Genomic DNA, 21804 nt, shown 5'->3' on the forward strand with positions numbered 1-21804 from the left:
ACACCCAGCCCCCTGCCTGCGGGCCACCAGGGCCCCCTCTGGCTCCTCCGGGTCTGCCCTGGCAGCCCAAGTTCGGGGAGCTGTGTCCTGAGGAAAACTAGTTAGGACTCAAATCCCCGAGAACTCATGGGAGAGCTAGAGCAGAGGTGAGATGTGCTGGCCCCAAGAAAGCGAGGCCTGGTGGTCAAGTTCGTTGAAGGCAGAGGGCTGGTAACCCTAGGGTTGCCATTCGGGTGACAGTCTCTCTTGACAGCTAGTGGGCACCGTTGCCACCATGGAGTTTGATGGTCTGTTAGTACTGGGGAGGCCGGCAGCTTCAGAGTTGCATGGCTCACTTACTGCCTGTCCTGATCTAAAATGAGCTAGTGTGTGTCAAGCAGTTAGCACATAGTAGGTGCTCGGTAAATGGTTCTGGGCTTCTGTCCTGTCCACTATAATGACGGTAGAGGCAGAGGCAGTGTGGTACCCCCAGCGGTGAGGTTCCTTGATGTTTGGCTAAGGGATGCTGAGGAGTGACTCGCTGAAGTGATAGAAAATTTAATCCCACGTGGTGTGAGAGGTGGATTAGAGTGAAAAAAAGAGAGAATCAAGGCCGGAGATGTACCTGAATGAGATAGAGTGGCAGCAGCAAAAGAAAGAAGAAGGCGGTAGGATAAGTGGAATCCTAAAAATGCACCAGGCCAACACGCTCCCTTGACCCAGGAGTGAAGCTCCTCACCTTTTACTGATTACCCTCCTGTCTGCCCCGTGTCCAGCAAGGGGATGGTGCCGATAGCCCCGAGGGCAGATGGAGAGGAGGCAAAGTAGATATTCCGTTCCTGGGACCTGCAGATTTTGCAAGTCAGAGTTAGAATGTGCTTGTTGATTGAGGATCTAAGGTTCCCCGCTGCATGGATTTCACATATGGACACATTAGTATGCAGGACGCCCCCGCTCTCCCCTCCACAGTCTCTAAATCTGGGGGGAAAAGTTGGACCAGGATTCACAGAAAGACTAGACTGGGAAGCATGTTAATAATGCAAATATTGCCCCAGTTAGCACATCAGGCTCCCTTAGGACACTAGGGATATGGGGCTGTGCTCCACCGTCAGCTTGTTACATCTGAAGTAGGAAGAGGAACTTTGAAAAATCCAGAGGGATAACAATCAAGGCCTTAGTCTGGTTCAAGATAAATTGCATCCCAGTCTGTTTTGGCAGTAAGTTCTGTCATTAACCCAGTCTTAGGCTGGTTAACGTTATATCCTTCATCTCCCAACTGTCATTCTCCTCCCCTCCCTCTGCAAGCCTCTTTCCCATTCCAGTCTGATGTGAGAAGCCTCACGGAGGGTTTCCGCCCGAGAGATGAGTTTCAAAAATGTTGCCTCTTTGCCAGTGGGTTCGTGTGAAAATGGGAGAGGCACCCGGCCCCATAGATGCTCCAGGATCCTGAGTGTCAAGAGATGCCTTCCAGAAGGGCAGGATGGCGCACCTTTCTCTCTCACTGAAGCTCATGTCCCTGGGAGCTAACAACGTGCTAGAGAGAGGGAAATAGGTGTAGGGAGAGTTCCCCTGCCCTGGAGGTCCAGGGGCTCACAGGCGGCTGTGGGCTTTCCCTGGGTCAGGGGAAGTTAGCCCGAGTCCCAGCTCCCAAATGGCAGATCCACACTGTCTGGGCTGCCCTGGCTCTTTAGGTGGCCCCGAAGGTGGAAGCTACCCCTGCTGTCGGCTGGGCAGACTGGGGACCTGGGGTAGGGCAGTCAGGGCTGTGTCTAAAGAGTGTACTTATTATAAAGATACAGTTGAGACGGAAGCTACGTCTGACCCTTGGTCCGACAGGCTCCTCTAATTCTTGTTTCCTTCTTTCCTCCTCATTCTTCCCTTATCTTCCTCCACTCTCCATTCTTTCCCAGCTCCCTGCCCTTCTCCCTCCGGCCTTCTGTGCCCGCTTCCCATGGCCTCTTTTCCTTTGCTCCTGCCTGCCCTTCTTTCCTCCTCTCTGCCCATCAGCCCCTCCTCCTGAGTCCATGAGGAGAGCGCTCCCGGGGCAGGAAGCCGGGAGCCCAGGCCCGTACAGCCCTGACATCTGTGTGGCCTGAGGAAGACGGTGCCCCTCGCCGCATCCCAGGGGTGGAGGGTCTCAGACCAACCCGAAAAATCCCTTCAGACTTTTGCATTCTCTGTGCTACTCTCCCGGCCTTTCTCCCTTCCGGCCCCCTGCTCTTCTCTCTCATTCCTCCTCCCCCACCCTTCCTTCTCCTTTTTTCTGGGCATCCATATGTCTTGAGGGTTTGCTCCATGGGGAACTGCTTAGTTCCTTTAGGGGACAGTTTTGGGGACCCCCCCTGGGGCTCAAGGTGTATCCTTTTTAGGGTCTAACCTTCTCTCCTGCCCTGGGGGCCCCTGCCCTTTTAGCTCGGGTGGTCCCCCTTCCTTTCTGGGGCCTCACAGAGGGCCTCTAGGAAGCGCATCTCCCCTGGCGAGGCCCCTATAGGCCTTAAGCGGGGCCCTGGGCCCTCCCTCACCCTGCTTCTCGGCTCAGCAGCAGCGAGCAAGGCCTTCCTTCCTGCAAAGAGGGCTCGGCACTGGCAAGACGGGCAGGAAGACTGCAGCCAGCTCTGGGTGCAGGGTTAGATCAGGATGCCTCAGAAAAACGTAATAAAAGGGACTGTTGCAAAGCTCCAGGGAACAGATGTTTTCCATTTGGAGCCTGCTGAGAGAAAGCACAGAGGAGGGTGGGTGGAGAGAGATGGAAGGAAGAAGAAAAGCCCAGACAGACAGGAGAGGAGGTCAGGAGCAGGCAGAGAGGGAGACGAGAGAAGTGAAAATCGGAAGGGAGGGGGAGAAAGAAGGAACCAAGAGGATCAGAGAGGGGCCTCTGACGCGGAGCGGGCAGCAAGGCCCCTGTTTGCTGGAGTGGTGACCTCGACTATGAGAATTCAAGGAAAACCCAGTAACAGTGGTTGCTCATCCAGCCCTGGCCAGGGGAGGCCGGGATGGGTGTGGGCACATCGGGGCCCTGGCAGCCAGGACTGGGACGTAGAGGATCGGGCAGTGGGTGGGCACCGTGCCATGCGGCTCCTGCTACAGCCGAGGCCGGCTGTCTGGGGAGCACCATGTTGGGTAAAACAACTGCCCAGGGATGCTGAGGCTAGGAAAAAGGGGTGCATTGCAGCCCCCAGAGCTGTGGGTCTGTGTGTGGGTCAGGGACCCCGCCCTGGAGGCTGGGCCTGCCAGGGGCTATCCGTAAAGCGGCCAGGAGCCCTCACTTCTCTGGCTCTGTTCTGTGTCATCTGGTTTCCTGCCTAACTGGTAATGTTCATCGGAGCGAAGCAGTCCTACCTATTTTTCAGGGTATGTTCTCTGGTGTGGACCCAGGACAAGGCCCAGGGCCCCGAGGAAGAAAGAAGGTGGAGGTCCCTATAATTGAAATCTGTTGATGTGAAGGCACTGTGAAGAGTTCCCAAGGGAGGGACCAGGGCCAGCCTCCAGAGATGGGGCTCAGGAGACAGGGCAGCAAGTTGTAAACAGCTTAATGAGGTGGCCCAGGACCTGATGGGCAGGTGGGCCAGGCCTGGGGAGGGTCAGCTGGGACAAGGTCCAGGGGAGTGGCGAGCTGGCCTCTGAGCTCAGCTCCTGGGGATGGAGGAAGCAGCTCCAGGGGCTGGTGCAGGACAGGCCTCCCCACGCCCAGCACTCACACCACACACTTCCTTCTGCTTCTCCCTTCTCCTCTGTGACCCTGAGAAGTCCTGCCGCAGTGGGTCCCAGCCCTCCACGTCAGCACAGCCTCCCTTCTCCTCTCTGCCAGTCCAAGTGTCCCTGTGCCTTCAGGCCCTGGCTCAGATGCCGCCTCCACCAGGAAGACTTCCCTGACCACACCAGCACAGCTAGCCTGACCCCGTCCGAGTGCCCAGAACACTCAGCGATGGCACTTGTCACTCCGCTGCCCTCGGTCACTCCAGTGGCTTGGTGGCTCAGCTGTTCTGCTTTCCCCTCCTCTCCTCTTTCTCCTTCTCATGGGAGGGCCAGGCACACGGTCAGTCCTCAGCAGCTGGACATCGGACCCAAGTATGCAGGCAGCCGGCGGAGAGCCCCAGGCGGCAGCTCCGGAAGGGAACACAACAGCAGAGCAGAGGAGAGCAAGGCTGAGATAGCCAGCCCTCCCTGCCGGGCCCCAGGTTCAAAGCCCACCCCTCCTGGCCTGGCCTTCCAAGCTTTTCACCTTGGGAATCTCCAGTTCAGGCCATCTCTGAGGACAAGAGCCTGTGCTTCTCTCGCACCTTATCATGGGAACCTGGCTCCTCTGAGTTTAATTCTCTGATTCTCCCAAATTCGCAACTCCAGAAAAGAAAAAGAATACCCTGCTCAGAACGCCTTCTGCAGCATTCAAGCTACTTTGATTACAGTGGACCTTGGGCCACATTCGTGCTGAGTGCGCCCTGTGCTGTGTGCTACAGTCAAGGCCTTGGGCCTCCTTCCTGCTTCTTGTTGGAACCAGAAGACGGGCTGCCTGGGCCCAGGTCTTCCACCTTTTCTGGGAGCTTTCTTTGGGGAGTCTGTTATCCACCCCCAGCCCCCGGACCTAATCTGAACTCGTGTAACCTCAGCTCTCGGCCTGTGCTGGGAACAGCTCTTGGCAAAGCCCCCAGGCCGGCTCTGCTTGCCCTTCTGTGCTCCCTCCCATCTGTGCGGGGCAGCCGGGCCCGCGCTGCCACGAGACGAAGGCTGAGTGGGCTGCAAGGCACCTCCGATGCTCCGTGCTTCTGAGGGTGCCTCCAGTGGGTGTGTACCTGTGCAGCGTGGGTTTGAAATGCGCGTCTGTGTGGGTGGGCCCGCAATTGGAGAAACTGCCCTATTTTCTACTGATCTGGGGGAAGAAGGCAAACTGGTTGTGGGGCGGATCTTCCCCACCTGTTGGTTGAAAGGCGTGTGCATCCGACAGAAAGTCCCAAGTTTGGAGGGAGGCCAGGAGCTGCCCCTTGCAACCGAGGGACTGGGGTGAGCCCCCCCCCACCTCAGCCTGGTGTGTCAGCCTGGGGCACGGGAGAGTCTCCCTCCCAGACTCCTGAGAATTAAATGAGCAAATGCTTGCTTGGCCCACGGTCAGCTCTCAGTAAGTGCAGGCGGGTTTGTAGGTCCTCAGCGTGAGCCCCACCCCTGCCCTCCACGGGCGCTCCCTGGGCCTCCTTCCTCCCACCCCTCCGTGGTAGCATCACTTGGCTGTCCTCGTCCTGATCACGCAGGTGGATTAGCTCTTTAGTCAGCAGCCCTCCTTGGAAAGCGACCTCATCTGCCTCCCGCTCCCTGTTCCCAGATACGTGATGAATAGGTGAAGTGACGGGACAGAAGAGTCCCCGAGCAGACGCTTAGCTGCAGGAGATCCCACTCATGCCCCCACTGCCAAGCTCTGAAGTCAGACAGCCCCCTGCAAACCCTGGCTCCATTGCTTACCCTCCCCGTGGCCTTACGCGAGTTCCTTACCTTCTCTGTGCCCGTATCCTCCTCCCTGAAGTGGGTAATAGAAGTGCGTTGTCCACATAGGGTTTTGTGAGTGTTGGTGGAGTTGGACTGCGTGTAGCACAGAGTACGAACTTGACACGGAGTGAGCGCTCAGAAACCACGGCCTGGTGCTACCGCCGCACCCCGGAGCAAGCCGGCCCCATGCTGTGTCTCGGTGGGACGGTTTCCGTCACCCAAGACCAGCTCCTAAACTCCGGGGGCTGATGGTCGGATGCGGGAGGGGGCCGCTGCCTCTGACTTCTCCCACTGCCTCACCTGCCCTTCTCGTTTCACAGCCGAGCTGTTCATGGAGCAGCAGCACCTCAAGGAAGCAGGCTTCTGCATCCAGGAGGCCGCGGGCCTCTTCCCCACGTCACACTCGGTACTCTACATGCGGGGCCGGCTGGCCGAGATGAAGGGCAGCTTGGAGGAGGCCAAGCAGCTGTACAAGGAGGCGCTCACAGTGAACCCCGACGGCGTGCGCATCATGCATAGCCTGGTGAGTCAGCCCCACACCCGCTCCGAAGGCCTCAGGGCCCCCCTCCCTACCCCGCAGCCCCCACTGCCTACAGTGCCTTGCCGCCACTGTTCCCTGCCGTCCAGGGAGAGGTGGCTTCCTTCCTGCTCTGTTGGGAGAACAGAGACTGTTCTCTGTTCTTGTAGAGACAGGCCATCCCCCTTCAATCGGAGCCTGCCTAAGGGGATGAGGAGAATTGGTTGAGTCTTGGTGACTCCCTTTTGCTGTGTTTCTGTAAGACGATCTAGCCCCAGAGGTTTTCACTGTTACTCATCAGGTCCCTGCCCTGGAGACTCTAGGCAGATACCAAAATGCGTTTTTCCGGGGGTCCCCAGGCCCTCCCTGATCACGGGGCTGCCTTGCCCTTTTTGAGAGGCGCTCCATGCCTCCTTGTGGGATTCAGGCGATGTTTTGGGGTGGGCTGTCATGTCAGGCCTGACTCAAGCACACATTGAGAATGGCCTCGGGGTGCTAAGAGGGGCCGGCAACCCCTAATCCTAGGACATGGAGCCCAGGACTTGGGTGCCCAGGGCTCGGTGACTCTCCTGTGGGAAGGTTCAGAGGCTGGGAGCAGGATGTGTCCTGGCCTTGCCGTTCTCTTCCTGGGTGATCACGGGCAAGTCAGCCCCTTCTTGGAACCTCAGTTTTACTCACCTGTGCAATGGGGGTTCTCTGGTCCAGGAAACATGTAACAGGTGGTATAGCATACCCTAGGGAAGACTGTTTTTCCTCGCCTTCCTTATCTGCTTTCAGAGAGCAGGTATCAGGATAAATGGAGTGATTTAAAGTGTACAGGCCTGCATATGCACAGTGATTTCTGAAGTATAACTTAGGAGCCCACGGCAACACAGTCTTTCCCAGTCTCAGGGTCTGGGTTCCACCTCAGATGTCTCACTTTGAGAGCTCTCTGAGGAGAATGGCCGTGAGGGTATCACTGATGTCTGCCCCATGGAGAACACAGAGGCATCAGGAGCACGGCTCCAGGTGGCTGAAGGATTATCATTGACAAAAGGGGTCTGCTTTGTTCGTGAGTAGAAGCTACGAGGAGTTAGATGTCAGCTGAGTGTCAGGAACAACGACTTAACTCTTAGCGTAGTCCAAGCACGGACTCATGAATCAACTGGTGAGGATGTTGCCCAGAGAATGTGAATATCGCGTGTGGGAGGGGCTGGACCAGGTCATCTTTATAAGGTCCTTGCTAACCCTGAGAGTCCTTGAAAACAGACCAGTACAGAGATTCCCATCTCAGCCTGATCTCTTAAAGGATTTCTAGCTCAGGCCCATGTAGCAACATCTCGGCCTGGTCTAGGTTCCCTCCGCATGGCGCCATGTTGCCCTCCTGTCGGCTCAGCAAATGTTTGTTTTTTGCAAGGCACATCCTCCTTCCTCCCACAATTCAGACGTTAGCTCCTCTGATAAATGCCTCCCGGGAGGTCACATCCAGAAACTTGATTAGGGATCTGGGAGGGGGGATGTGGGCTCTGTCGTTAGGCCTGCAGGCCGGCAGACGGCTGCCTTTCCCTGTGCTCGTGGATATGAGCCTGCCGTCTCGGTCTCGAAAACCCGACCAAATCCAATAACAAGTACAATTTTGAAGCAACATGTACCATTTTTCATTTATGCTTATTATTGTTTGTAGCTATTTTCCTAAAACTGAAGCAGTTTGCAAGGGTGGGTTTCCACGGTAACTGAATAAGTTGTCCGGAGTGGCTCCCTACAGATGTTTCTGAAAAGGTCCCTTTTCTCTTCCTGGGGTGCCTTGCTGATTTGATATAATCGGAGAAGGGACTGCCCACTGTTAAGTTACAAGCAACCAGAGGGGCAGTCGGCTCCAGCGTGGGCAGCCCATCCCCTTTCCACACTCTGTGTTCCTGCCAGCATCCCACACATATGCATAAATTTCAAGCCTGGGGAAGATTTACTAAGCGCTGTTTTCCCAAAGACATGCGAACACTTTGGCTTGTTGGACTCCAGGGTTCCCTGAGCTAAGTGTCTTCCCTGTACAGTCCTCAGACTCAGGACATCTGGAATCTAATCCCGGCTCTGGCCCTGATTCACTTGGGTGATTTAGGAAAAGACACACTTAACTTCCATGCTCCTGATGTCTCCTTTTATAAATGGATAACGAGCTTCAACATTACTAGACCAGCGTCGTTCTAACCAAACGAGGCGACGCATGTGAGAGTGCTTCTGAAAGTCTGCAGCGCTGTAGCAGAAAAGACAGAACACGCCACACGCCACACTGTCCAGGCCCTCGCCCGGGACAGACGTCGCTTATCGGTCACAGCATTTTTTCCCACGGGGCACAGATGGGATCTTGGGATCTTTTTCACCATGGTGTACTGCGTGATGGGAGTCACTCCCCATCGGTCTAAGTCAGCTTGGCACTTACGTAAGGGATTCACAGATCCCTTAGATTTGATGTGAATCCCTTAGATTCACAAATCTAAAAATAGGAGCAAATAAGAGAGACACAGCAGTTGTCTCAGCGTGAGGTTGGCGCATCCTTGGAGAATTATCCAGAAAGAGGAATATGGAGGGGAACTGGTAACACACCCCCACTGGAGTCGTTGCCAAGGCAGGTTCCCAGGGAGGACATCCTGGCCTTGCCACTGCCACTGTGGCTCTTTGAGGACATCGGCCTCTGCTAGGTACAAGGGGAAGGAGACACAGCCCTCCCCTGAGAGCATGGCCACCCATAGCCTGGTCTGGAAGAGCTCTGGGCTCCTCAGTGAGCCCTCTGATATAGTGGCTGAGTCCCACGCTCCGAGTTCCGGAGAGAGGAGGGCAGAGATGCACTCAGTGAGCTGTGTGGGTGCCCGGTTCTGCCCTGCAGTTCTTGGGCAGGATGGTCCAACACTAGGAGGCCGGCCTTGTGGCCTCTCCCGGGCTCTGTACATGGGACAGGAGATTTGGAGACAGGCTGGAGAAAGCGTCTGGGAGGGGAGAGTTGTTGTTTTCAGGAGCCAGGGTTCAGGCTTCCAAGAACATGAACTTCGGCCCAGAAGCATATTCTCTGCTCTTCCTGTCCTTCTGCCCTCCCGGCCCTGGATGTGATGGGGACGTTTCCATGGCTCCAGCTCCACCCTGGGCTCAGCTCAGGCTTTTCCACCCAGATCAGGCAGGAAAGAGACACCTCTTTGGCAGTGCTGTGTCAGCAGAGAGTTCCCGCCGCGCGCACAGCAGTGTCCCTGAGGAGTCTGTGCTGTCAAGCCCCGATCCTGCAGGCTGCCGCCTCCACCAGGCTCAGGGATGGCCAGGTGGCTTTGGGAGACTGCCAGGTGTGGAAAGAGAAAGACATGCTCTCTGCCAATGGAAATTCCCAGTGAAATCCCAGGAGCAGGTCCTGACAGTCTCTGCCAGCTCTGTCTCAGCCTCCCCTCCAGGTAGCCGGAAACCCCACTCACTCAGCCTGGCTGCTCAGAACTTAATTTACTGGCAGAGAATCTAGTTAAGAAGGGGAAACCTGAACTTTACCTGCCTGTCCCTGAGGAAACCTGAGAAAGGAAGCAGGGTCCTTCTTCTGGTCCAACTCCAGCAGAGGAGTTGTCCCTCGGGTGACGCTGTTTTTCAGAGAAGGCTCCGTGGGCTTGGCCGAGAGGGGACCTCCAAAGGAGCAGAGATGCTTAGGGAAGGCAAGGAGCCCAGGAGTGACTGATGGAGTCCTCAACTCCCTGAGAACCCTCCCAAGAGGGGGCTCCTTTGAGGTAGGTCACCTGACCTTAATGGCAGGAGGGTCACTAGCCCTGGCCACAGACTGCGTCACTCTCTCTACCCTCCACTTGGCTGAGCCGGGACTATGGATGCTTTGGTGCAGACTGTCTCACTGCAAGTGATAGCTTGAAAGCCTCAGCCAGGAGTGGGCAGGTGTGGCTGCGTCCCTGCCATCTGTGTTTGTGGTGGTTGGCGTCCCGCCCTCCTCTCCCAGGGACAGATCCTGGGGGGGAGTGGTTTCCTGGCCCCTCTCTGGGCAGGCTTCGCTGCTCTTCACTGGCCTCTGCCCCTGGTCATGCTTTCTTCTTGGGACAGAGCTTTAGCTCCTGCTGCCCCCTCTCCCCAGAACCCTTTCCACGTCGGACACCCCAGCAGTAGGGGGAGACAGCCCTGCATAAGCTTTGGCCCCTGTCATGTACCCCAGAGATGTGATTTCTGAAGCAATCCTGGCTGCATGACCCGACCTATCCTCTCTCCAGATGCCCCTGGAAAGACAGGAAGACAGTGTTTCTGTCATCTGTTGCCCTCTGATGAGAGCTGGTGATGAATTATTCCCCTGCATTCGTTCCCTCTGGCTCCCAGCATGGTTGTCTTTAAGTGGACTTGGGGCACGGCCATGGCATGCGGCCAACCCTCTGGCCCCAGAGCTTCTTGCCTCCCTCTCTCCAAGCTGGGGTGTGCCACTTCATGACTTAAGTCCCGCAGAAGCTCCCTCCCACCATCGCTCTCCCTCCCCAGGGCCGGGCCTGAGTCAGCGAGGACCAGGGCTCTGCCCCACCCAAACCTGAGGTTCTGGGTTGGGCCTTTTGCAGGTGCTCTAGGAATCTAACCTGGAAGGCTCTGCTCTCTAAGGTCAAAGAGGTGAACTCCACCCACCCTCCCCTGACTGGTCCTGTCCCCAGTCCTGGAGGGTAGGACCAGACAGGAGAGGTCTGAGACACGCAATCAGCCCTGCCAGCCTTCAAGTTATGGGGGCACTTGGAGATTACTTCCTCTTGCCGGTTCAGTTTCTCTTCTATCAAATGGGGATAATAATTCAGGCCCTTGTGACCTGAAGGGGTAGTTTTAGGGGACGAGCGGAGAGCTGTGAAAAGATAAGTCAACACTGGGTATTGTTGCCACCATTCACGTGGAAGACCAGGTGGCCTGAGCTTGAGCCCCACCTTTGACAGGGCTGCTTGACCTCACTGCCATGGGACAAGGGTCATTGGCCCAAATTTCCTTGTGCTGTTGGGTGGCCCGTGGTGCCAGCAGAGCTGCCTTTGGGGTTGCCTCTGGGGCTCGTCGACTGGGATGGTTTTTAAGCCCCCAGTATCACGTCTGGAGGTTGGAGCACAGCATTCGAGTATGACTGAGCTGGACTTGAGTTCCACTTTGCCTGTACTCACCATTTAACCTTGGCCAAGTCCTTCAACCTCCCAGAACCTCAGTGTCCTCCTCTGTAAAATGGGACACGTGATGCCAGGCACCTAGGGCTCTCGTTAGGATTAGGTTAAGGAATTCTGTAAGTTAATGGCCCGGTAGACAGGGTTACTTTGACCTTTTTCTTTTTTGATTTTTTAATTTATTTTTTATATTGGAGTATGTTTGATTTACAATGTTGGGTTAGTTTCAGGTGTACAGCAAAGTGCTTCAGTTATACATGTACACATATCCACTCTTTTTCAGATTCTTTTCCCATTTAGGTTATTACAGCATATTGAGTAGACTTCCCTGCGGTTTTTTAAGTCTGTTTTGTAAATAAATTCATCTGTATCATTTTTTAAGATTGCACGTATAAGTGGTATCGTATGGTATTTGTCTTTCTCTGCCTGACTTATACTTCACTTGGTATGATCATCCCTAAGTCCATCCATGTTGCTGCAAATGGCATTATTTCATTCTTTCTCACGGCCGAGTAAATAGTCCGGTGCATATATGCTTTATTCATTTTTCTGTTGGTGGACACTTAGGTTGCTTCCATCTCTTGGCTATTGTAAATAGTGCTGCAGTGAACATTGGGGTGCATGTATCTTTTCAAATTAGAGTTTTCATGTTTTCCAGGTATGTGCTCAGAGATGAGGTTGCTGGATGGTATGGTAACTCTATTTTTAGTTTTTTAAGGAACCTCCATACTGTTCTCCATAGTGGCTGCACCAATTTACATTCCCACCAGCAGTGCAGGAGGGTTCCCTTTTCCCCACATCCTCTCCAGCATTTACTGTTTGTAGATTTTTTGATGATGGCCTTCCGACCGGTGTGAGGTGATACCTCATTGTAGTTTTGATTTGCGTTTCTCTAATGATTAGCGATGTTGAGCATCTTGTCAGGTGCTTCTTGGCCATCTGTGTGTCTTCTCTGGAGAAATGTCTGTTTAGATCTTCTGCCCATTTCTTGATTGGGTGGTTTTTTGCAATTGAGCTGCATGAGCTATATGTATATTCTGGAGATTAATCCCCGTCGGTCTCATCATTTGCAAATGTTTTCTCCCATTCTGTGAGTTGTCTTTTCATTTTGCTCATGGTTTCCTTTGCTGTGCAAAAGCTTTTACTTTTACCTTTTTCATTTCAAAGTGTGGCTCCCAGGCCAGGTTCAGATGCTCTTGGTTTGCAGAGGGAAGGGGATGCCCAGAGCCGAGCCCCAGACACTCATTGTAGCGAAGCCTCTCCATCCTCTGAGTCCACCAAGCGACTCTGACCAAGGCACAGAGGTCTGGGACATCAGCCCCAGCTGCCCTGCGGATGGGACAAGACTGTGCACAGTGCGAGGCCAGGCTGACCCTGGCTGAGAGCGAGAGCAGCCGGCCCAGTGAGCTGGAGTCTGCGTTGAGGGACGAGGGGGATTTGAGACCCCCCTCTTGCCGTCGCATGTGTCAGGTGAGACTCTGCAGCTAAAGGGGCGTGCTGGGCCCTGAGGCTGCTAGAGAGGAAGAGCAGGGAAGGCCAGGCTCGGGGAGGCCCTACGCTCGGGCCCATAGTCTTGTTAGGCTGGTTCGGCCGCTGCTTCCTGACTTGAAGGAGGAAAGGTGTTCTGAGCAGCTGAGAAGTGAAACTCAGCACCCGGCCTTCTGGAGGTTCTCTGACGCTGGATGAGGCGGGCAGTAAGGTCTCTGGTTCCAGGGCCCCATGCCTCCGCGTGCAGGACAGCACGCCTGCTCTAGGCTTCTTCCTTGTTGGCTTCCTGAGCCGTGGCAGAGGGCTGAGGGGCCAGGCAGCCTGAGGCACGGGGAGGACCTGGAAGTCTCGTGAGCGGAGTCTGCCCAGCTCCAGGGGGGCAGGAATGCAGCTGCTGTGTGGCAGGAAAACTCAATAGGAATGTCTTCTTGGCCATGGGACCCCCTAGGTTTTATTGGGAGCTCTCTTCCTGGTCCCTCCGCAGTGCTGCCTGCGGTCTGCATGCCCTGATGGGGCAGTGGAGAAGGGAGGAGGGTTGGGGGGTGCCAGGGCGTGTCCCCTCAGCCTGGGCCTCCTGTGTCCAGCGGCCGCCCCCAGCCCGCCTCATGCCCATGATGGCACAGCCGCAGCACTGCCCCTGAGCCCGCGCCCCGGGCTCGTGGAGGCGGGTCCCCCTGCCTCTGACCCAGGACTTTAGGCAAACCGTAGGCCGGTGTGTGGACTCCTGAAGTCCACACCAACCCTGATTAGAAAGTGGGCAGGAAGCTTTCTGGCAGTAGCACAGACTCAGCTCAGAGCCACGGTTAAGCACTGTTGGCTTAATTTAACCCCAGAATCGATGGTCGGAAAGACATGTCTGGAGGGTGTAGCAGGGTTCAGGCCTTTCCCCTTGTGCAGAAGGCCAGCACACCCCTCTGGCTCCTGCTTAGAGAGGAGCATCTGCCATGGGGTCCCTCTCGCTGCCCATCACAGGGTGTTCACTTCTAGAATCCAAGGTCCAGAGGCCTCGCTGCAGCCTCCTGACCTGGCCCTGTGGGCCTGGCCGTGCTCCGGGGGGGGGGGGCAGAGCCCCCAGCCAGCCCAGAGCCTGAAACCAACCCGAAAAGGCCCAGCCCCTGCCTAGAAGTGGGACTGGCAAGACCCCCTCCCCCGCAGGCTATGCCCGCCCTCTGACCAAGCCGTGCTTGTCCTTGAGCCTGGCTGCGGCCCTCTGAAGACAGACACCACCCCCAGCCAAGGGGCCCGCTGGTGTTCACAACATCTCACCTGTGGAGGCCCTAGGAGGAAGGGACAGGCGTGAGTTCTGGTATGTGAAGAGCACAGCCACCTCTGCTGCCCCAGAAGCCCCCTAGCTAGGCTGGGCTCTGAGTGAGTCTGGGGGCTCTCTGGGCCGAGGCCTCTTCCTGTGAGAGAGCCAAGGGGAGCTCTGTGTGGGAGCTCATCAGCCAGGCCTCGGGTGGGTCTAGGAGTCATACCCTTCCCCACAACAAGGAGGTAGGACCAGCCTGTGGGCCTGGAGCTGCCCCAGCTCCAGGAGGGATGTGGTGATGTGTGGGCTAGGTTCTCAGCCGGGACAGATTCCTCATTCCCAGTGTGGTTGGACAGGTAGGGGCTGACACACCTGGGAGGATCCTGGAGTGCACGGAGAGAGCTGTGAGCTCGGCTGGAATGTGGGCCTCCCTGAAGGGTGTGTCAGCCCCCCTCCCCTCCCATCCCCGCCCCTGGGGTGGGTGAAGGGAGGGAGCCTTGGAGCAGCCTCAGAGGTTGTCCCGCCCTGGGCTCCTTCCTGCAGCCCCATGGTCCCCAAGCAGGGGGCTCCAGGGACCGGGAGACTCCAGCAGCCTCCAGCTGATTCCCGGCTTCCCAGCTGGAAAGGCTGTTATAGAATCCCAGGAATGTGCCTTGAGCTCAGAAAGAAAATTCCCAAAATAACTTCTATAAATACTTGAGGGTAGGGGTGGGGAGGGAGCCCTCAGCCTGGCCTGCAGCTGGCCTAGCAGTCAGGGCTGCTTCCCAGGGCCGCCCTCCCCGCAAAGAAGAAAAAGGCTCACACAGCGGGACCTTCCTGCCGCCCCTCCCCTCTGGGGTACAGTGTCAGGCACTGAATCAACCGGATGAGATGGTGTGCAGTGGTAATTCTCCACAAGGCAGGTAGGAGCCCCGCTCCCCTTCATCCCCATCCCAGGCTGTGGCTCCTGACCCCAACCTGTACTTCCCCAGAGAACCTGGGTTCCTAACAGGGAGAGTCCCTTCAGAGTCTCCATACAAACCAGAGACCAGACCCTAGCCAGGGAGGCGGCCCTCAGGCTGCCTGCCTTTGTGGCCCTAAGCAGGTCACTAAGTATGCATAAAGGCCTCCGGTGTGCCTGGCTTTGCATCCGGGACCACCACCATCCCCCCAAACTCTTTTGAGCTGCTGTCCTGTGGGAAATCACGGAGCAGGCAGGAGCTGGGGACCCTGTCTCTCTCAGCCTGCGGGGGTGGGGGCAGAGATGGCATTGGAGAACTACAGGGAGGGCATACCCTCCAGGCAGTGGTGTGACAGCACGTGCTGCCCTTAGGCAAGAAAGACACACTTCCTAGAGGAGCAGGGTCCCGGCGGATGAGATGAGGCCAGATGCTCCCTCCCTTCCTGGATGTCAGGAAGGGAATGGACGACCTCAGGAATTCCTGGGGACTCCCCCATAGCCCTGCCCCTCCCTGAGCTCCGGTTATAGGCGCTGTGCTCCACCACCGTCAGTGACTCGCACTTCTTTCTAATCCCTGTGTGGGCAGCACGGCGATGGCATCTCCCAGGTCAAGTGTCAGAAGCTGAGAGTCACTTAGCAGGTCTGGTCTCCTCTCTCGACACGGAGGGAAGGAGTCAGCCGGGATATTGGGATGGAATTGAGACCAGTTCTGTGTTCCCACCATCTCCCTGGAGACCTGTTCTGGGGCAGCTGGGGGTGGGGTGACGGACGCAGGCCCTCGGCTCAGCGCCGGCCTTTGGGAGAGCAGGTGAGGCCTCACACCCTCCTAGGGCAGGGCCCTGCCCAGTTGTCAGGCAGCAACAGCTCCGAGTTGCTACCAAACATGAACCCAACGGGCTGGTGTCTCGGGCAGGTGGCAGCAGATCCTGTTACAGGCCCTGGGCCTCCAGACCCCAGCCTGACCCCGGTGTCTCCTTTCAGGCTCTGAGGTCAGCACCCCAGGGTGGGGGGAATGTGATCCAACGCCACGCCAGCCCACACAGTCTTCCCTCACAGGGAGCCTTGCCCTCCAAATCTTCTTCGCCCTCCCTGCCCCTCCACCCAGGACCCTCTGTTCATCCTGGGGACACTTCTAGCTGTCAGCCCACCATGCACCCTGCTATATAATTTCAAATTCATCCTTGCAGAATCCTCACAATAGCCTACGAGGTAGGACTGTTCTATCCCCTGGTTTACAGATGAGGGAACAGCAGCTCAGAGAAAATGGGCCACTTCCCCATGGTCTTGGCACTTGTCAGTGGCACAGCTGGGATTCCAACCTGGCCAGGTCTTCTGGCTGTGTAGCCCTGGGCTTTTTTCCTCTACATAGAACATACAGAGGAGCCTTCCACAAACCTCCTAAACCAACACACACACACCCTGTTCAGCCTGCAGACACATCTGGCCCCTTCCCAAACACCTACACACTTCTTGAGATCAGGGGTTTTCAGGCTTGTTTTTAGCTATAAAGCCCTCTTTTCAAACAAAAATCTCACATGGAAGCTCAATATAGAAAACTTGGTGTGTAAAAGCCACTGCGGCCCCGCCCCCACCCTGGGTGGCCCTGCTGGCCTTCCCCATCTGTCCTCTGTTGCTCCCCCATGGGCAGCACTCACAGGGCTCAAACCTTCCATTTTTGGTGCGTAATTTTGGTGTCTGGCGGCCTGTTGTCTCGCCTTCCTGCCCTCCTCCTCGTGGGCCCTGTTCCATCATGAGCTGCTCAGGGTCCAGCTCCCAGGCCATGTGGACAGAGCAGCTTGGCCTGGAGCCCTGCTGGCCAGACTGGACACTGCCCACTGGTCCTGGACAGCCCTGAGTCAGCACTGCACCCATCTGGCCAGATCCAGGAGCCCTGCCTGAGGCTCTACCCTGCCCCTGGTTCCCCTGCCCTCCCCCCATCCCTGTGGTCCCCTGGGGACAGCTTCACCCTCGGTTGAAGAGCTCCCCTCCCTTTCCCTCCCCCTGGCCACCAGACCGCCAGCCAGTGCCTTCAGAGAAGGAGGCTTTTCCTAGGGCTTCCTGAGCACCATCTTTCACTCTTGCCTAATTGGTCGTATTCCAAGCCCTCAGAAGACTTTATGAAATCAGCCATGTGCATCTTCCCCAGTGGGTCTCCATAGCAACGGAGGGCCTAACTCTGGGGCGTGCGGCGAGGAGGAAAATGTTCCAGCTAAAAATGTACATGGCCGTCAGTGGGCGGGCACCCGAGAGGGGGCTCCAGGCACACAGAAGGCAGCTCCCCACCCCCATTCCCTGTCCAGGAAGTCGCTGTTGTTTGGGCTTTACCTCATGTCTGAATGAGAGTAAGGCCCCCCGTGCTGCGATCCTATGGCACCTTTGAGGGCTGGGACACAGATTAGCGGGAGGGTGCAAAGCAGTCTTTCTGGGACTGGAGGTCGAAAGAGGACCCTGGCCCTTCCCCCTGCTCAGCACCCTGTCCACCCCACCTCCCCACACCCCTCCCAGTGTGGGTGGACATAGAGGGGGACAAGGTGCCAGTTTCACTTCCCAACTCGGTGACAGTTCCTGTCACTTCCTCTCTCTCCCCAAACAACAGGGCCAAGCTTCCCAGGCCCCTCCCAGAGGCCCTCCTTTCACCCAGCATCTGTCCCTGGTTCCCCGGCCATCTGACTCCCCTCCTGCGACCCTCACCTGCCTGGCCAGGCTGGGATGGGCTTTAGGTCCCAGGAAGACAGGCTACCGATGCGGGCACAGGAGCTGTCCATTCACCCACGGGCTTGAGGTCCTCCCCAGGCCTGTAGCGCACACTCCTTGGTCTCACAGGTCCCTGGGGAGAAGGGCAGCGCCACAGTGCACGGGGCCTTGGGGTAACAGATCCGTTGACCGAGAGCTCACACACATCAGGCACGCTTCAAGTGCTTTGCCTCTACTGTCGTGTAAACTTCACAACAACCCTAGAGGTGGACACAGTGGTCTTTCCCATTTACAGATGAGAAAACTGAGGGCCAGAGAGGGGTGACTTGCCCGGGATCCCTCAGCTGTAATGGGGAGACCCGAAACCAGGTCTGCTGACCTTAAAGCCCAACTCCTGGGGCAAGGAGGATCAGAGCCGCCACACTGGGTGACCCGGGAGGCCAGGCTGGAACGGACACAGGGAGGGTTTGCATGGGTCAAGGGCACGGTCACTTGACAGTACCCGAGCCTGAGACGCAGGGCCCTCTCTGCCTCGTGGCCGCGCTGCTTCCACTCCTTACCCCGATGGCCAGGATGCCCCTGCCCCGGGACAGCCTCACTCACCCACCCTGTGCTTCCTCCCCAGGGTGTGATGCTGAGTCAGCTGGGCCATAAGAGCCTGGCCCAGAAGGTGCTACGGGACGCCGTGGAGAGGCAGAGCACCTGCCACGAGGCATGGCAGGGCCTGGGCGAGGTGCTGCAGGCCCAGGGCCAGAGCGAGGCCGCCGTCGACTGCTTTCTCACCGCCCTCGAACTGGAGGCCAGCAGCCCAGTGCTGCCCTTCTCCATCATCCCCAGAGAGCTCTGACGAGGCCTCGCAGCTTTGGGGAGGGAAGGAGCTGCCCAGCCGGCAGCAGGGAGCGTGGGTCAGGGGAGGTACGGGGCCTCGGGGCGATACATCTCTCTCTAGGGAATGTGTCTGCAGGCTGCAGCCCTAATTCTCCTCGCCTCCCCCCCCCCCCACCCCCGCTTTCCCTCCAGGGCCAGCTGGGACTGGGAGCTGCTCATCTGGAGCAGGGTGGACCAGGTCTGCATCAAAAACAAATCCCTTGTTCCTTGGGACTCAGACTACATGGAGTTTATGAGCAAGGAAGTAGCTGGGAGGCCACATCAACACGGGGGACGCTCCCCAGTGTGTCTGTGCATCATCTAAAGGTCAAATCCAGGGTCTAAAGGCAGTGAGGGTCTGTGAGGCTTGGGTACCCCCCTCCCGCCCCGTCTAAAAGCCCCTGTACCGTACCTGCCATCCCCCTTCAATATCTCTGACCCTGGATTTCCCGGCTTTGCACAAGCTTTAGTCTCGACCCTCAGCGCTCTGCTCCCCACGCCGAAGATGAGCTGCCCTTTGGCTGGGCCAAGAGGGTTCTCCTGGGTTCCTTCCTCGGCCCCTCGGGAGGCAGTCTGCTTGAACCCTCAGTGACTTAGAGTCATGGTGACTGGACTTGTTCCCCAAGAGCGCTAGTGGGGGAACCTCACAGCTGTACTCACCACCTGCCCTCAGCAGGCCTCGGTGCCTGGGGGAGCCCCCTGGCCCTGGCCTCACACCCCACTCTCAGGTCGTGCCCAGGGCAGTCATGGCTGGAAGAATCCGCTGGCAGGCGGGAAGAGGATGGACCTCTGGGTCCTCTCCCAGGTTTAAGTTAGTGGACAGTGCCTGGCCGTGCCCCTCTTTGTTTGGGCCCGCCTTTAATCTTCCCCTCTGTTGCCAAGTGCCTCTGGGGCCTCTGGTGTCTGGCCAGGGGCACTCAGTTCTGGGCCTAACTCAACTTCCATTTCTGGCCACCTCCACCTCTCTAGAAACGGGCCTCAGCCACCTCCTCAGGCCCTGGGCTGTAGCCCCTAGGATACAAACATGGCCGCTGGACCCAGCCCTTCCTGGCATCAACACCTCATTCCTTCAAGCCTTACCTTTCTGGGCAATGGGTACAGTGTAGATCCCTCTAGGGGTTATAATGTGGAGATTGGCAATCTCTAGGACTGCCCTTAACACCATCCACAGCCCATTTTCACCTCAGGCTCTCTTGGGTGACCCAAGCCCCGCCCTAGCCATTTGGTTTCCCCTGCCTGGGGCCAAACAGGGCCTGTAATTAGAGACCCAAGGAAGGGCCGGAGCCTAGCCCCTCCCTGGTTGTTCAGGCCTCTGTGTATGTGACACCCGTCTCTACCGGGGTCCTGGGGGTGCTGGTGGGCGGTGTCTTCCCTGCTGGCTCCCCTAGCCCTGCTGCGTGATGCTCTTGGAACTCTCCCGAGGAAGACAGCCCCCACAGGCCTATCAGGGAACTCCTTTCTTATCTGCACTTTGGGTGTCAGTTTTAAAGCCCCGTGTGGCACACCTCTCACTTGAAGGTGTGTGGAAAGGTCAGATGAGGGCGGCCCTGGCTCCTCAGAGCCCGGGCTGTTCCTCAGAGGCGAGGCGAGAGGCTGTTGGAGACCCACACTCCTCCCAGCCCTCGCTCAGCACTCCACACCCCCAGGTGCCACCAGGGAGAGCCTGTGCCTCTAGCCTTCCCATGCCAGGCCAAGGGACACTGTAAGGACACCAGATCCTTCATCCCGCCTGGCTGAAGGATCTCTATATGTGTATGTATGTGTATAAATATATATATATATGATAGAGATCTATTTTTATTCTGGAATTCTGTTAGAAAAAAAATAAACAAGAAAAAGCAAATGCTGTTGGTTTACATTGGGATGCCCAAAGATGTTGGTAGTGAGTCCTTGGTAATAGGAAAGGCAAAGGCAACAAATGCATTTTGACTTGAAGCATTCCTTTTAGGAAGCCTCATTGGGGCTGGGCAAGTTGCTTGACAATTCAAAATAAAGGTCTTGAATAAAGAGGCCCATGAAGGGAAAGCAGGTTTGTGTGAAGCAGTGTGTTCATTTATCTACCAGGTACCCATGGGACAGGCCTTGAGGGAGCCCTGGAGAAGAGGCAGAGGCCTGAGAGATCATGAAGGCCGGGGCGGAGACGCACAGGTGGGGAGGGCAGTGGGAGGGAGGGGCCCACTGAGGAGATTGTGTTGAGGGCTTGGGGAGGGGACTAAAGACCTAAATGTAAGGCCAGATGCTATCAAACTCTTAGAGGAAAACATAGGCAGAACACGCTATGACATAAATCACAGCAAGATCCTTTTTGACCCACCTCCTAGAGAAATGGAAATAAAAACAAAAATAAACAAATGGGACCTAATGAAACTTCAAAGCTTTTGCACAGCAAAGGAAACCATCAACAAGACCAAAAGACAGCCCTCAGAATGGGAGAAAATATTTGCAAATGAAACAACTGACAAAGGATTAATCTCCAAGATTTACAAGCAGCTCATGCAGCTCAATAACAAAAAAACAACCCAATCCAAAAATGGGCAGAAGACCTAAATAGACATTTCTCTAAAGAAGATGTACAGACTGCCAGCAAACACATGAAAGAATGCTCAACATCACTAATCATTAGAGAAATGCAAATCAAAACTACAATGAGGTATCACCTCACACCAGTCAGAATGGCCATCATCAAAAAATCTAGAAATGATAAATGCTGGAGAGGGTGTGGAGAAAAGGGAACCCTCTTGCACTGCTGGTGGGAATGTAAATTGATACAGCCACTGTGGAGAACAGTATGGAGGTTCCTTAAAAAACTACAAATAGAACTACCATATGACCCAGCAATCCCACTACTGGGCATATACCCTGAGAAAACCAAATTCAAAAAGAGTCATGTACCAAAATGTTCATTGCAGCTCTACTTACAATAGCCCGGAGATGGAAACAATCTAAGTGTCCATCATAGGAGGAATGGATAAAGAAGATGTGGCACATACATACAATGGAATATTACTCAGCCATAAAAAGAAACGAAATTGAGCTATTTGTAATGAGGTGGATAGACCTAGAGTCTGTCATACAGAGTGAAGTAAGTCAGAAAGAGAGAGACAAATACCGTATGCTAACACATATATATGGAATTTAAGGGAAAAAAATGTCATGAAGAACCTAGAGGTAAGACAGGAATAAAGACACAGACCTACTAGAGAATGGACTTGAGGATGTGGGGAGGGGGAAGGGTAAGCCGTGACAAAGCGAGAGAGAGGCATGGACATATATACACTACCAAATGTAAAATAGATAGCTAGTGGGAAGCAGCCGCATAGCACAGGGAGATCAGCTCGGTGCTTTGTGACCGCCTGGAGGGGTGGGATAGGGAGGGTGGGAGGGAGGGAGACGCAAGAGGGAAGAGATATGGGAACATATGTATATGTATAACTGATTCACTTTGTTATAAAGCAGAAACTAACACACCATT

At 55.9% G+C, this 21804-nt stretch overlaps 1 protein-coding gene across 2 annotated transcripts in view; it reads left to right on the plus strand.

The window, feature by feature from the left end:
• Nucleotides 1-20361, plus strand: part of TTC7A (tetratricopeptide repeat domain 7A) — a 122031-nt gene extending 101670 nt beyond the window's left edge. The window contains exons 19-20 of one of the 2 annotated variants that reach the window (XM_032652056.1): nt 5775-5977; nt 18091-20361. In XM_032652056.1, coding sequence (XP_032507947.1) covers nt 5775-5977; nt 18091-18312 — 425 coding nt within the window. In that variant the 3' untranslated portion in view covers nt 18313-20361. The remainder of the gene's footprint in view (nt 1-5774; nt 5978-18090) is intronic. The other variant, XM_032652057.1, reaches the window with a different exon arrangement.
• Nucleotides 20362-21804: the final 1443 nt, after the last annotated feature.

Source organism: Phocoena sinus, chromosome 13 (genome assembly GCF_008692025.1).
Source record: "Phocoena sinus isolate mPhoSin1 chromosome 13, mPhoSin1.pri, whole genome shotgun sequence".
Classification (NCBI taxonomy): domain Eukaryota; kingdom Metazoa; phylum Chordata; class Mammalia; order Artiodactyla; family Phocoenidae; genus Phocoena; species Phocoena sinus.